This window comes from Laetiporus sulphureus, assembly GCF_001632365.1.
Source record: "Laetiporus sulphureus 93-53 unplaced genomic scaffold LAESUscaffold_62, whole genome shotgun sequence".
Classification (NCBI taxonomy): Eukaryota; Fungi; Basidiomycota; class Agaricomycetes; order Polyporales; family Laetiporaceae; genus Laetiporus; species Laetiporus sulphureus.
The window spans coordinates 1-13,112 of NW_024468571.1; the positions used below are offsets into that span (position 1 = coordinate 1).

At 53.6% G+C, this 13,112-nt stretch overlaps 4 protein-coding genes across 4 annotated transcripts; 2 read left to right on the top strand and 2 right to left on the bottom strand.

The window, feature by feature from the left end:
• Positions 1-490: 490 nt before the first annotated feature.
• LAESUDRAFT_731290 (uncharacterized protein) lies at positions 491-1,328 on the bottom strand. Its single transcript, XM_040910015.1, has 6 exons — positions 1,264-1,328; positions 997-1,204; positions 885-930; positions 754-827; positions 624-689; positions 491-561 (listed from the first exon to the last, which is right to left on the bottom strand). Exons 2-4 carry the CDS (start codon positions 1,099-1,101, stop codon positions 790-792), a joined length of 189 nt encoding a protein of 62 aa, XP_040759044.1. The 5' UTR covers positions 1,102-1,204; positions 1,264-1,328; the 3' UTR covers positions 491-561; positions 624-689; positions 754-789.
• A 238-nt stretch (positions 1,329-1,566) lies between these two features.
• LAESUDRAFT_484741 (uncharacterized protein) lies at positions 1,567-2,664 on the bottom strand. Its single transcript, XM_040902642.1, has 4 exons — positions 2,590-2,664; positions 2,344-2,536; positions 2,234-2,290; positions 1,567-2,171 (listed from the first exon to the last, which is right to left on the bottom strand). The coding sequence occupies exons 2-4, from the start codon at positions 2,375-2,377 to the stop codon at positions 1,636-1,638; spliced, it is 627 nt and encodes a 208-aa protein (XP_040759045.1). The 5' UTR covers positions 2,378-2,536; positions 2,590-2,664; the 3' UTR covers positions 1,567-1,635.
• A 2,400-nt stretch (positions 2,665-5,064) lies between these two features.
• LAESUDRAFT_731292 (uncharacterized protein) lies at positions 5,065-6,981 on the top strand. The gene is made up of 4 exons (XM_040910016.1): positions 5,065-5,617; positions 5,679-6,025; positions 6,101-6,128; positions 6,188-6,981. Exons 1-4 carry the CDS (start codon positions 5,243-5,245, stop codon positions 6,632-6,634), a joined length of 1,197 nt encoding a protein of 398 aa, XP_040759046.1. The 5' UTR covers positions 5,065-5,242; the 3' UTR covers positions 6,635-6,981.
• Positions 6,982-10,476: 3,495 nt separating this feature from the next.
• On the top strand, positions 10,477-11,561 carry LAESUDRAFT_664146 (enoyl-CoA hydratase; the record flags this gene model as incomplete). The annotated part of the gene is made up of 6 exons (XM_040905098.1): positions 10,477-10,687; positions 10,736-10,771; positions 10,829-10,920; positions 10,980-11,096; positions 11,170-11,455; positions 11,512-11,561. 6 exons carry the CDS (start codon positions 10,477-10,479, stop codon positions 11,559-11,561), a joined length of 792 nt encoding a protein of 263 aa, XP_040759047.1.
• Positions 11,562-13,112: the final 1,551 nt, after the last annotated feature.

Here is a 13,112-nt window from a genome sequence, read left to right on the forward strand (position 1 = left end):
TGGTGGCAGGCCTGGCCCGATGATAGTAGTCAGACCCTCAGAGGTTACAGATCTGACTTATCTGTCGGTCACCTGGCAGGTGGGGCAGTCAATAGCAGATAATGTACGTTGGGCATAGTCAGGCCCAGATCGGTGGTCGGGCTTTTTGCTGATGATAGCCATTGATTTAAATACGACACGTCCTGAGCCCATGAGAAGAGGCGCGCCTTCCCGTGCTCGTACCTTCCAAACTGCGGAACGTACATAATCGTTCTGCAGGCTCTTTGATTACATGCTCGGCAAAACGGCACATCTGCGAGATGCACAATGCTGATTTGTGGTGTGTATCGCCCACGCAAGTGCGACACATGCGTCCACAACTGGAAAATGAGCGGATATCGTTCATATGCTCGAGATGAGAGAGTAGACAGAAGCACACCGGACGAGAGTGTTACTATGTGATGCCGATCGCGAAAGAAAAGATCGTTCCTGGAGCTGATTTGGGGAGAGAATACCGTGGCCCAGCGTTGATGTCATGTACATAGGTAGATAGCAAAGACGACCATAAAAGCCAGTGTTCGCGACGCTGACGAAGAAATGTCGGTAAAGGGACGAGATATCAAGCGCTCCTTGAAGCAGCCTACACGACCATGCACCCCGTCCGTTGACGGACTGCCACTTTGAAGAGACCTTTGGACGACGCGGGTCATCTAGCGCTATCATCAATGAAGCTGGCTCAGATACGGCTTTGGCGTCCAGACGCACGTAGGTCACCGAGCATAGTACAAAGCAACGATGATACGACGAACATTACTTAGTCCATCGCATAGCACTTGCTACTAGGAAGCCTGCAACGAAATCAATGAGTACGAGTGTCTCTTAGCATGTCGACCAACTATACGTACAGACACCCAATCCCGCCATTATTCGCTTCCCAACGATCGATCTTGGCTGGTGGGCGCGAGATTGGTTGAGTGCGTACACACCGACGCCGCCCAGCGCAGCCGTTCAAATTACTCGGCATGCCAGGCAGTCTTGATAACGAGCAGCGGGGTCGGCGTCTGTCTGATCCTTGGCCGCCACAGCAGAGAAGCTTGTAGCGAGAGTGGACGTTCCGGACATGATAGCAACGAGCTGCTACTCAACCGGCGATGGTCTATGCCACACGGCGTGCAGGAGAGAGGATGATGAGAAACGCAAGCCAAGCCTGAAGCGCTGGACGCCACTGGCAGATTTCTTCGTCGGACAGCTCAACGGCAAACAGTCATGTGAAGGCACCCACACCTTTATATTCGCCTCACATGCTCATCGTTGCACTAACACCACCATCACTATCGCCGACGTCTGAGGCTCTTGGAAGCCGTATCAGACGATTTCTCTCAACAGGCAGACATGCAAACGAACCTCCCCCCCAAAAAAAGCAACCTCTATCCTCGTCTATTAAACTCGAATTCATAGCTCTTAATTGAGACACAAAGCAGGGCTACCACCGCTGGCAATCCCATCAGTACAGACCTCGATCGACAACGCAAACCTGCTCACCTTGATCTGCGCGAATGCGAACCCGCGACCGAGAAGGATGCGCGACTGTCCGGGTGTCCGCACACGCTGGTGGTCCTGGATCTCCTGCCGTGATGGGACCCCACCCGCCAGCCTCTAGCCAACGTTCCGACCGAACCGCCTGCGTAAGCCTCCACACCTGTCGACACACGCACTGGAGCCATATGCAGGGTATGAAGAGCCATACGACGATGACCTGTCCCATTTTGTGGTAGCCTCTCGGGAACTATGTGAGTTGCGCAGTCGCACGGATATAGGAATCGGCCAAGCGGAGACGTAAGACGGCGGTGTTGTTCGATGACTTGATGGTACAAGGTTCACGCGCAGCATTACCTGGTCAGCGGCATCGAGGTGCGGCGTTGGTGAGTGGGCTGATCCCCACGCTGGGTCAGTGCTGACGAATGGCGCTACCTTCTCATGCAGCTTCACTAGAAATCGGGCTCCTTGCCACGTATGATGAGCCGCCGTTGCGCATCTTGAGATTTGCGAGCCAAGTAAGCGGGAGATTCGAACAGCAAGCGATACGGTTGGAATCACTAGCCACGGTCGAACGTTATGGACACCGTGATTGTGCGAATGGATTCTGGTTCCTTGGACGATGTCATATATCTGGAAACAGTTTCTACTTTTATCTAGGATAGCACGAGATTAGCATTATTGCGCACTTGAAATGCTCGAGAGTCGAAAAACTCACTTGTGAGATCATATCCATCAGATGTTTGCAGAGAGAATGAAGTGCTCTTCGGCTGTACTACGAACATGTCAATTCGTCATGATTCGCATCAATCCAGCTTGGCGACGCACTCAAAAACCCGATAATGCTTTTAAGCTCTGCCATTCTCCCCGCCTTCCTCAGCCTTCCACGATACTCCGACCGTCTGTTGGCGATCTTCTCAGTTCAGTCATTGCGTCCCATTGGTGGAAGAGCTGAAGAGCCGTTGAACGGCCCTCATAGCATACGGAGGCGAGCGCAGTCTTCCTGGTTGGCTGTGATAGTCTTACCGAGCATTCATTAATAATCCAGATAGTCAGCAATGGAGGAACACTCACTGTGTAGGGTGCCAAAGCCATAGGAACAGATTGATGGCTCCCGTGCCAGACGGATGCGCCTCTTGCGGATGCTGACTCTCACAACGACCGCACAGTGGATGTCTCCAGAATCTAGCAGATACGAATGGCTCGGTCAAGTACACTGACTCTCGATGATCTTCGCCTCATCTATGGTAGCCAATAGCGAGATGCATCATGCGCCAAGCAAGCTAACGTGACAATGAATACACTAGCTATGCGTGCATTGATCGCAGACGTCGTCTCGTGCTCAACCTGCAATTGAGGAAAGTCTATCAGAGAACATCGCGTAAGAGGAACGTTGCAGGGCGTACTACGGAGGTGAACAGAAATAGGATGGAAATCGTGAAATGCGGCATCGGTCACTCCAAAGACGGCGCATTTTGGTTAGACGAGATCAGAGACAGAATCGGGGCGAATGCTACGGGATAGCCCCGAAGAACCAGCTGGTGACAGAAGCAGATGAACAGGAGCAATGCCATCAGTATGACCAGCACGCACGATGAGTATCTCCATCCTTTGATGTCACTCCTGATGCGAACGTTGCAACGCGATCACCCCGACGCGCATCCACTCACGGGGGCCCGATCTTGCAAGACGCTCTCCACCATTCTCTATGACAGCTCGACTTGCTCAGCCTGCTGCACCACGCGCGTGGATCTGCGAGTTCCTGCCGCCTGCACATGCGTGGCCCATTACTGCTCCATGGTGGCCATGGAGTGCACCGCGGCGAGAGGCGACGGAGACATCGACGGCTTGCGTGGTCTTCGTTCCTAGAGTGGGGAGTGGCTGCTACAGATGCATGGACACAGTTCATAGCGAGGCAGCGAGGCTCTCGGCAGGCGCGGAAGAGAGAACGGTGAAGCCAGCGACTTGAACGAAGTGCTTCATAAACGCGCTGACGACAGAGCACGAAGAGACTTGATCAAGATCGGTCGAGTGTCCGGAAACTGTGGCCTATGGATTACAGAGATATGTAAGAGCAGGATGAGGTTGCAGGCCTGCTAGAGTAGAGTGTACAGGGCGCCACGCCCTTCCAGCTAGGGCTTGATCATGGCGCGCGTGCGGGTTCATCCAAGGAACGCCCGGCGATTGGCGTATATCTATAGATAGTTTGACCAGCGTGCGAGCACAGATAGGTCTTTGCAAGCGACATGTAAGTTGCGTCATAGTAGGCAAGTGTTCTCGTTGGTCACGAGAGTTGTGTCAATGAAAGTATACGCGAGCTTGGAAACCACCGAGCATACTATGAAGCCGGCGGCACACCCATCCAACTCTCCGTGGGCGGCTCGCACATGTGTCAGTGTAGATTTAGAAGCGCGATGCAGCCGCCCCGTCTTGGGAGTCTCATCGCTCCCGAGCGCGGGCTGCGGATGGGCGGTGTCTGCAAGGAGAAAGAGGTATGATCGCCGCGTCGCCGAGCGCGATATGGCCAGTTTCGCTCGCTGCGCGGGTTTCACGGCAGATGCAAGAATGACTTGACGGGCTGAAATGCCTCTCATGGGCGGTTTTGACGCTGAAAGAGGCTCATAAGTCAGCCTTCGTGAGGAAGGCAGTCGTTTCTCTGAAGCTTGAGCTCGAACGGTGATGCGTTCGAGAGTCGAGACGGTTATCGGAGGCATCTGAGTCTCGTGTAAAATCTAGATGCAGCTGATATGGGAGTATAAGAATAAACCTTTGCAAGCGCATAGAACGGACACGTAAGCAACGGGCCTTGTTGATCCAATACTTGGGTAAAAGGCAGTCAATAATTTAAAGCATCGACGCTAAATCGACACGTTCCCCGAACCTCAACGACTACTCGGCTCCAGACCGTCCAGCATCGCGACCGTGTGGGCCATAAGCATGCCTTGCCGTCGCTGTCGTACCATCACAGCCTGCACAGATTTATTTTTCCACGGGAAACCTGATGAAAAAATGGTGAAATATCTTAAGCCTGGATATGGAAATAGTTTGGAAATCGGGTGGAAACAATTGAATTATGTTACAATTGCTTCACCAAAACATATCGGTATCACATATTTTTGGACTGAAATATCTTCCTTTGGGAAATAGCTTCACTATTGCTGATACGTTTCGGTAAAACAATTGTAACATAATTTAATTGTCTCCGCCCAATTTCCATACTATTTCCATATCCAGACATAAGATATTTTCACCATTTTTGCATCAGGTTTCCCGTGGAAAAATAAATCTATGCAGGCTGTGCATGTCATCCTCTTGTCAAGTGGACAAATTCCGGAGTATGCAATGCAGGTAGTCGGTAGCGCCTGATCTGTTTCGTCCATTTTTTGCCCAAACACTCCGGGTGAGCCTGAGCCAAATATTGAACGTTCGCTGCGTCATCTCATTTATATACATCATTATTCTCGGCGGTACATTTTCTCATCCAGGTAGAATGAATCGCTCAGAGCTTGAAGCTTACTTAATTGAATGGGTACCGTCCCATCCGTGTGCGTAAATCCAGTACCATCGAATGCTGCAGCATTCCCTTTGCCATTCTCACGTTGTAAGGCGGCCCGTACCGTCCATATGACAACATATCCCAGACGGAACGCTGGTTCGTACTTTAAAATGAGCCCGCTGCAGGAGTCGACTCTTCTACCTCGCTCCCGAGTCGATCCCCCCAGCATACATGAACATCAACGTTGATACCCGGCCCCTGCTACCTTTTGTGCCCTATGTGCTGCTGCAGAATGGCCTGCTAGGTTGTCTTGTCGCCACCCGCATCCAGTGGCGCGCCCGGGTGGTCGCCTTCCTTGCCTACGCCTCCATCCTTACTTCTGTCTTCCTGTACACCACCGGAGACGCCCAAAAGAACTATTCAATCGGCTGTACAGTAATGGGACACACCTTGACGGCGTTCCATCTCCTTTGTTTATCCGACCCCTTGAACGACTTCCGCCACGAACGCGACAAGATCCCTCCCAGTGAGATGTCCTATGCACGTCGGGTGCATTGGGCCTTTTGCATCATCTTCAACTTTCGCGGAGTTGGCTGGACCTATCAGGTACCTTTGCGCCCACCTTCCGCGGCGATCAGTAGCGCTGAACGTTAGATGACATGTGCAGGTCGCCAACGTCCCTCCGCGCTCGAGCGAGGGCAAATGGACGTTCGTGCGCCAGAAGCTGCTGACCGCGTTCCGGTGGTTCCTCCTCGTCGATTTCACGCAGGCATACCAACGCGCCCACCCCCTGTTCTCTCGGCAGGCAGCGGACATCTTTTCGCTCGCGACACAAGGCTACGTCCAGCGCTGCATCAACATCTTTGTGCGCCTCAGCAGCCCCGTCGCGCTTATCGGCCTGCAATACGCGCTGCTCGCGGCAATCGTCGTCGCGCTGGGAATCTCGGAGCCAGGGGACTGGCCGGACATGTATGGACGGTGGTCCGACGCGTACACCGTGCGCCGCTTTTGGGGGTGAGCAGATCCTTCATCCTTCCTCGCTACCATGCCTGGCTTCTCACGTCTTCTATTTCCTCGGTATGCCTGTAGACGCACTTATCACCAGATGATCAGACGGGTGCGCTCACACGTACCTACCGCTGACATATTACAGATAAGCTCACTTGTTGCGTGCAGTTCACGGCGTCCATCGGGAAGGCTGTCTGCCGCATGCTCGGTCTGCAGACGGGCTCGCGCGCGTCTTCGAACACGCAGCTCTATGTCGGCTTTGCCGTCTCCGGGATCATGCACTGCGGCGGGGACCTCATGGTGAGCCGCGCGCTGCTCGGATCGTCGTTCCCGTTCTTCTTCGCGCAGGCCGTCGCGATCTCGCTCGAGGATGCGGTCATTCACGCGGGAAAGGGCCTCGCGCCGGAGACGAAGGGCGCGCGGGCGGCGCTGCGGTGGGTGGGGTATGCGTGGGTGTTTGCGTGGCTGAGCGTGTCGGCGCCGTGGTATCTTAACTGGTCGATGCGTGCGGGTGTCATCGATACGAGGCGCGTGCCGTTCTCGCTTATAGGCCTGGTGGTGCCTGGGTTTGAGAAGGCGTTGGTGCGGTGGCTTGGTGGTAGTGCCAGCGTGTAATAAAGGAAGGCAGCGAATCGAGAAGCAATTGCCAGCCAGATGCACCGGTGCAGACGCAGGTGTGAGGAGGATGGATTTGGGATTAGGTGCACGGCCTTGTTGGTTGCGCTTCGCTCTATTCAGTTCGCGGGATTGGTAAGTTCGTCAGCATGCCAAGGTTTAAAGAGGTGCATAAATGGGATGGTGAATTTGAAACCACGAAGGTTTGGAAGTACCCATTCCGTCTGCTATTCGGAGCGATATCAACATGGGAATTAGGCGATTCGCCGTGATCGACTGCAGTCTGCAGACAGGGGTTAACGTTAAGCAGTCCCATCGTATCTTGCGACGAGGGAAATAGAAATACCCATGAGCATATGGACTGCTTGCATCGTGACAATTGTGAGCACATGAGACACCTGTCGCCAGGCCACCCGGGGTGCTGGCGGTTCGCGAAGGGAGTGTGGGACCTGGGACTCGGACGCGTGCTGGTCGAGACGCGGTCACGGGACTTGGACGGATTAGGCACGCGTCGCTGGGCGCGTCTGGCTTGAGTTGTACCTCGAACTCTCTGTGCAACACATATTCGTTGTAGAAGACCATGTCGTTCTTTGGTGTCTTTGATGGTAATTTCCTTGGCAAAAGGATTCAGTTTCAGTGCGGATGTGATCATGAGTCTACTTTGGAACTTTACTGCAGGAATTCACTTTCGGATTTGATTGCAGAAGTTCCTGATGATAATGCCAGAAAGCCTTTTTTTGCAGTGGGTATACTCAATCGCACGATTCATCTTCCATCCCTCTAGCTCTCTGTGCCATATACTAGCCGTCTCAACGCGCTATTGTGACGTACACAATATAAATATAGCATCTAATACATTTGTCGAGCTCTTCGATTTGCATCGAGACTGTAAGAGCGAACGCTACCAAAGTCGATACGACGGGGGATTCGTTGGGTGGCGGAAATGAGCTTGAAGCCGGCATCGCTGGCTATCTGTTTTCGCAGCTGTCTCGTCAAAAACAACTGGATTGATTCCGAGTCTCTCAACAGATCCATGGTTCAATGCCTGCGGCTTAATCTGCATCTTTGCACAGCCTGTCAGCTTAATGCTACCTTCTTCGTCAATGGTATCGGCCTCCTCTAACGCATGGCTAATCTTACTGGTAGTGTACTATTGTCTCGCAGTAGCTCTGTGATCTCAAAGTGGTATCTTCTGTGTATGTCTCCATGCGCGACTTTCTATTATCGGTTCTTCCGTTAACTAACAATCCTCTTCTGCTTCTGCTTCTGCACTCCGTACTTGAGGCCTGAAGGATTGTGTGGACCTTCACGGGCTCCTCGCCGTAAGCGCCTTCGGCGCTGCAGGGCCCTGTGCACGAAGACGAAATTGAGACGCGTCGTCGATAGTCATCGCATCAGGGCTATTGATATTGATAGCCTACAGTGCATAATGTATTTCTTGAGAGGCATAGGCATAGCAAGTTTTTGATCATTTGGAAGCCCGCCAGAGGGTTGTCGAAGATCTGTAGAGCCACGTTACTTGCGGGAAAGGCATGTTCAAGCGTTTTGACGTTTGAAGTCATGTTCGAAAGGCACTGAGAAGTATAGGTCGAGCCAGCCGTATCTCCGTGAAAGGCGAGAAGGGTAGTACATTGCCTGCACGATGCAGTTGCGGCCGACACGGTCAAGATCGCAATGTCAGCCTCACTCGCAGAGGTATAAGAACCGACCTGCACTCGCTCAGCCTCTCGTCACCTCTCTCCTCCGTTCCCCGACCATCCTCTCTCATCCTCTCCAGTCCTCGTCTCTGATCCTTGTACGTTCCTCCCTCCTTCACTCGATCCCCGCTCGTTTCTGTCTCCTTCTTCGTCGTGCTCTCGGCCTTTCCATGTACCACCCAGCTCCGCTCCTGTGGCCCCCACCTCTTGCCCTAATCTTGTATCTTCTTCTCACCCATGTACGGTCCAGCTGCTCATTGTCCTTGTCTTCCGCCATGCGTGTTTCGTGTTCCGGCCTTCCCATGTATCATCCACCTCCGCGCCTGTCAACGGCCTTTTCCTCATCCTGTATCTTCTTGTCGCGCATGTACTGTCTCTTCTTCTATCCGTCCTGCTTGTTTCGCCTTTCTCTCTGTGTCTCGTTCTTCATCCGCCACCCCCACCCCCCAAATCCGCTTCATATCGCCCGTCCTGCGTGTCGTCAATCCTGTACGCCGACGACCCTGTGATGCCTCTGCAATATGTACCCCGAAGGATGGCGCGGACCTTTACGTGGTCCTCGGGATAAGTACCCATTGCGCTGCAAGGTGCCGATGGGGAAACTAACGCGCGCCGTAGCTATCGTCGTACTATAAAAATATTTCTTGAGGAGGACAACACAAACTTGAGTGTTGGAGGTGTGAATATTGTATCGAGAGAAATTCGACGTACCAGGAACACTGTACAGTGACCATAAGCTTAGACGTGGTATCTATGGTTGACAATATACACCGATGAATGTCTGGACGCTGAAGAACGTGAATAGACATTCATACCTGAACTATGGCTGCACAAAGCTACGTAGTGTCAGCCGCATACTACGTGGCCTTGCTGGGGTGAGGTATTCACTGTCGGCTGACACGGTCAAAATCCCAATGTCGGCCTTAGTAGGAAGGGCATAAAAGACGACCTACACTCACTCAGCCCCTCCTCACTTCTCTCCTCCATCTCCTCCATCTTCTCCCACTATTTCTAGCCCTCGTCTCTTGCCTTCATACTCGTCTTTCTCTCTCTAGCTCTCCCTCTATACTTTCCCCTGCTTTCAATAAGGTAGGTCTGTCTCCTTCTTCTCCCGGCTTCTCCATGTATCGTCAACCTCCGCTCCTGTAGCCGTCATCCTGATCCTGTATCTTCTCCTCGCCGATGCAAGGTTTCGTCGTCATTGCTGTTCCATGTCCGTTCCCTCTCCTCTCTCGTCTCGCCGTTCTCCTCTTCCAACCCATTTCATCCTCTCCATCCTCGTATCTCTTCTTCTATCCTGATCTCCTCGCTGTTCCCTCTCGCTTCCCGTCTTGCTTCTCGTCTCTCGCTCGCTCGACCCGTCGACAATCCTGTGATGCCTCTGCGTCCTGTACCCGAGGTATGGCGCGGACCTTTACGTGGTCCTCGGGATAAGTACCTTCGACGCTACAGAGCGTGGAGGGGAAACTAACACGCGCCTGATGTCGAGACGATACGTAGCAGTCTAGTCAAAAACATATCTATACAAACAGCGTGTTCAGAGTCAGCAGTGATTGATGCAAGCCGCCAAGGTGCTCACCGATCGGCCTAGTGGCGACGTAGTGCAATGAATATTCATGATATACCATCAAAGATGGAATATATGCGCATCATATAAGGGCATTACGTTGATTAGAGGCACAGAGCCTGAGATATTGGGCAGGGAGGCCACCCTTTAAAACACGGATGCGGGGAAAGATGGGGTAATCGAAGACCGCGTCGGATGTTCCCCGCGCATATACCCCGGCTTCGTCAGGGGACAAGTCTTCATCAGCGTCCCCGGGTGCCGGTTCGCGGCCAGGCCCACTGCCGAGGAATGCACGAAGGTAGGAGATGTGCTATAAAAACAAGACGCAGCGCGAGCACGACGTGGGTGGAATGCGCACCTGAGCAGTTCGCGTCCTATTCGCCTCCGACGACCCTGTTCGCCAGCGACATCCACGAGGATCGCCTCCAAGCGCTAGCTCTCAGTCCAGACAATCCCCATACAGGCTATCGGGCTTCCCTGCTAGTGTCATGCCTCTCATACGACCCTCTCCGACATTGTTCCTCCGCACTCTCTCCTCCCCAACACTCCCCTCCTCTCTTCGCCTCCGCCTCCGCCTCATGTCGACCAGCACCGAAATCCCGCAGTACCAGAACATCCTGACATCCCAGCCCGCGGATGGCGTCGCGCTCATCACGCTCAACCGCCCAAAGGCGCTCAACGCGCTCTCCTCGCCGCTCTTCGAGGAGCTCAACGATGCGCTCAAACGATTCGACAGCGACAACAACGTGCGCGCGCTCGTGCTGACGGGCAGCGAGAAGGCGTTCGCAGGTGGGTGACGATCGCTCGGACGTGCACGGCGCGCTGAAGGATGCGTAGCGGGCGCGGATATCAAGGAGATGAAGGACAAGGAGTGTATGTGAAGTTCTCATTCAGGTGCTACCAAGATATATGCTGACGAGCGCCGCATAGACTCTGATGTGTTCAAGAACAGGTTCCTCGAGAACTGGTCGCTCCTGACCCAGATCCGCAAGCCCATCATCGCTGCCGTCAGTGGTTACGCGGTACGCCCTAATCGTCCACTCTCCTTCGTGGCTGCAATTGACTGTCTATACACAATAAGCTCGGTGGAGGCTGCGAGCTCGCCATGATGTGCGATATCATCCTCGCCTCCCCCACCGCCGTCTTCGGCCAGCCCGAAATCGACCTCGGCGTCATCCCCGGCGGCGGCGGAACCCAGGTACGTTCACCTGCCCACTACCCCCCTCCCCGAATCTCCCCTTCCACCTCCCAAGTGCTAACGACCTCCCCAGCGCCTCGCACGCACGATCGGTAAATCGCGCACGATGGAGATCGTCCTCACCGGGCGCAAGTTCACCGGAGCCGAGGCCGCCGCCTGGGGGCTCGTCTCGCGCGTGTCAGACAACGTGCTCGAGGACGCGATCGCGGTGGCCACCGCGATCGCGAGCAAGAGCGGGGTCGCGGTGCAGGCGGGCAAGGAGGCGGTGAATGTGGCGTATGAGAGCACGCTCTCCGAGGGGTTGCGCTTTGAGCGCCGGATCTTCCATGGGCTGTTTGCGACGGTGGATCAGAAGGAGGGTGAGTGTCGTGCTTTTGGTCGTGCTCGGTTTGAGATGGCTGATGATTTCGCGCAGGTATGGCGGCGTTCGTCGAGAAGCGTAAAGCGGCCTGGCAGCATTTGTGAGGCGCCGTCAAAGTTATATTCGAAGTTCAAGCTTGGTTGAAATTCAAGGTGAAACAATGTACACTAGAGGCTGAATTGTGTTGTATCACGATGTCTAGGAATTCTGGGAGGCAGAATCGCAATAGAGCAGTGCACAGGATACTGTCAATATGTGAACACTATCACAGACGGTCATGTCCACAGAGCCGCTTATGCGCTGATGCAGCGACTTTGCGGCATCTTATGTTGATATTCGTTGACGAACAGTGACCCGCTATCGCAATATGTGCCTGTATGGGAAACACGGTCAGAGAAAGGATTTACAACCTGGATCGTAAAGTGAGTGATTGCCAGATGCATACGATTTGCCAAATTGGAGGTCAATTGACCACCAGCAGTTCTATATGTGGGATACTCTCCGTGGTTGACGCTCAAGTCGAGAGGGACAGCTTCAAACCGCCGCATTTCGATAGAACATTCAATGCTCTAAAGTCAAAGAAAATGCTGTTTGCCGCCAGCCTGCACCTCACCGTGCGCTTGTTCTGCCCACCAGCGCGAAACAGAACGCTCTCTGCTCTGCTGACGAGAACGTGATCTGGACTGTCATAAACGCCCTCGCCACTATCTCCCCATGCACATCAACATGTCCATGGACTTGTTCGTCGTTGACGCCACGGCCATCAAACCTATTTGCACACGTTCTTCAATCATATTTGACGCGTCCACTAGGATTTGTTATTATTATTTTCAGATCGCCGAGCACGACCATCCGACTCGGGGAGCCTTCATCTGGCTGATTCGGACAGCTCGAGAAATTTGTCGTTTCGTCGATTATCACCGCCTGGGCGGTAAGCACCACAGATAGCCTTCCTCCTCCTCGTCTTCCCAAGGCAGGACCCTCGAATCGCGGACGTGGCGTGAAGGCTGTGTGTCAGCAGATGCTGCTGTCAAACTTGACATGGGCGGTACGCGGACTGACGGGGGAGTGCAGATGCTATGCGGATGTCCTGACAGGTTTGTGTTGCCCACTTGCTTCTTGCGGCCTCGTGTTCATCCAGTTGCGGTCCTGTTATCGCGACTCATCTGGTATAGCCTCAAGCTTCTCCATCAATACTAATAAGACTTGGTTCTCACTTACAGGCATTGCACTTGTAAGCAGGCGGCGAACTTGGCGTGGTGGACAGTATCCCCGTGTGCACGCGTAATGTGAGCGACCATGAACTTTGTTCAGCGCCTGAAATGATCGTCCTTGTCCAGAAGACGCTTCTAGCGTCACGGACTCAGTGGGTTGAACGCGGTGCGTCAGGGAGGCTTCCATTAGATCCTTGGGCTGTGACTATGGAATTGACATGGGCGCAGCTCCTAGGTATTCGGGGACCACGACGTCCTTGCATTTTCTCTCTGCATCTTTCAAACCTGTGTGCGTGCGTGCTGCGGTACTGCTAGAGAGTCTCATTGTGGTGGCATAGCCTCAGCGGCGGCGACGGACAGGCAATCTCATGATCGCACTCGTGGCATCTGTGCCATTACGGCGATGTGGTTAACTCGACGATTCTTTGCGGTATGTGTGGT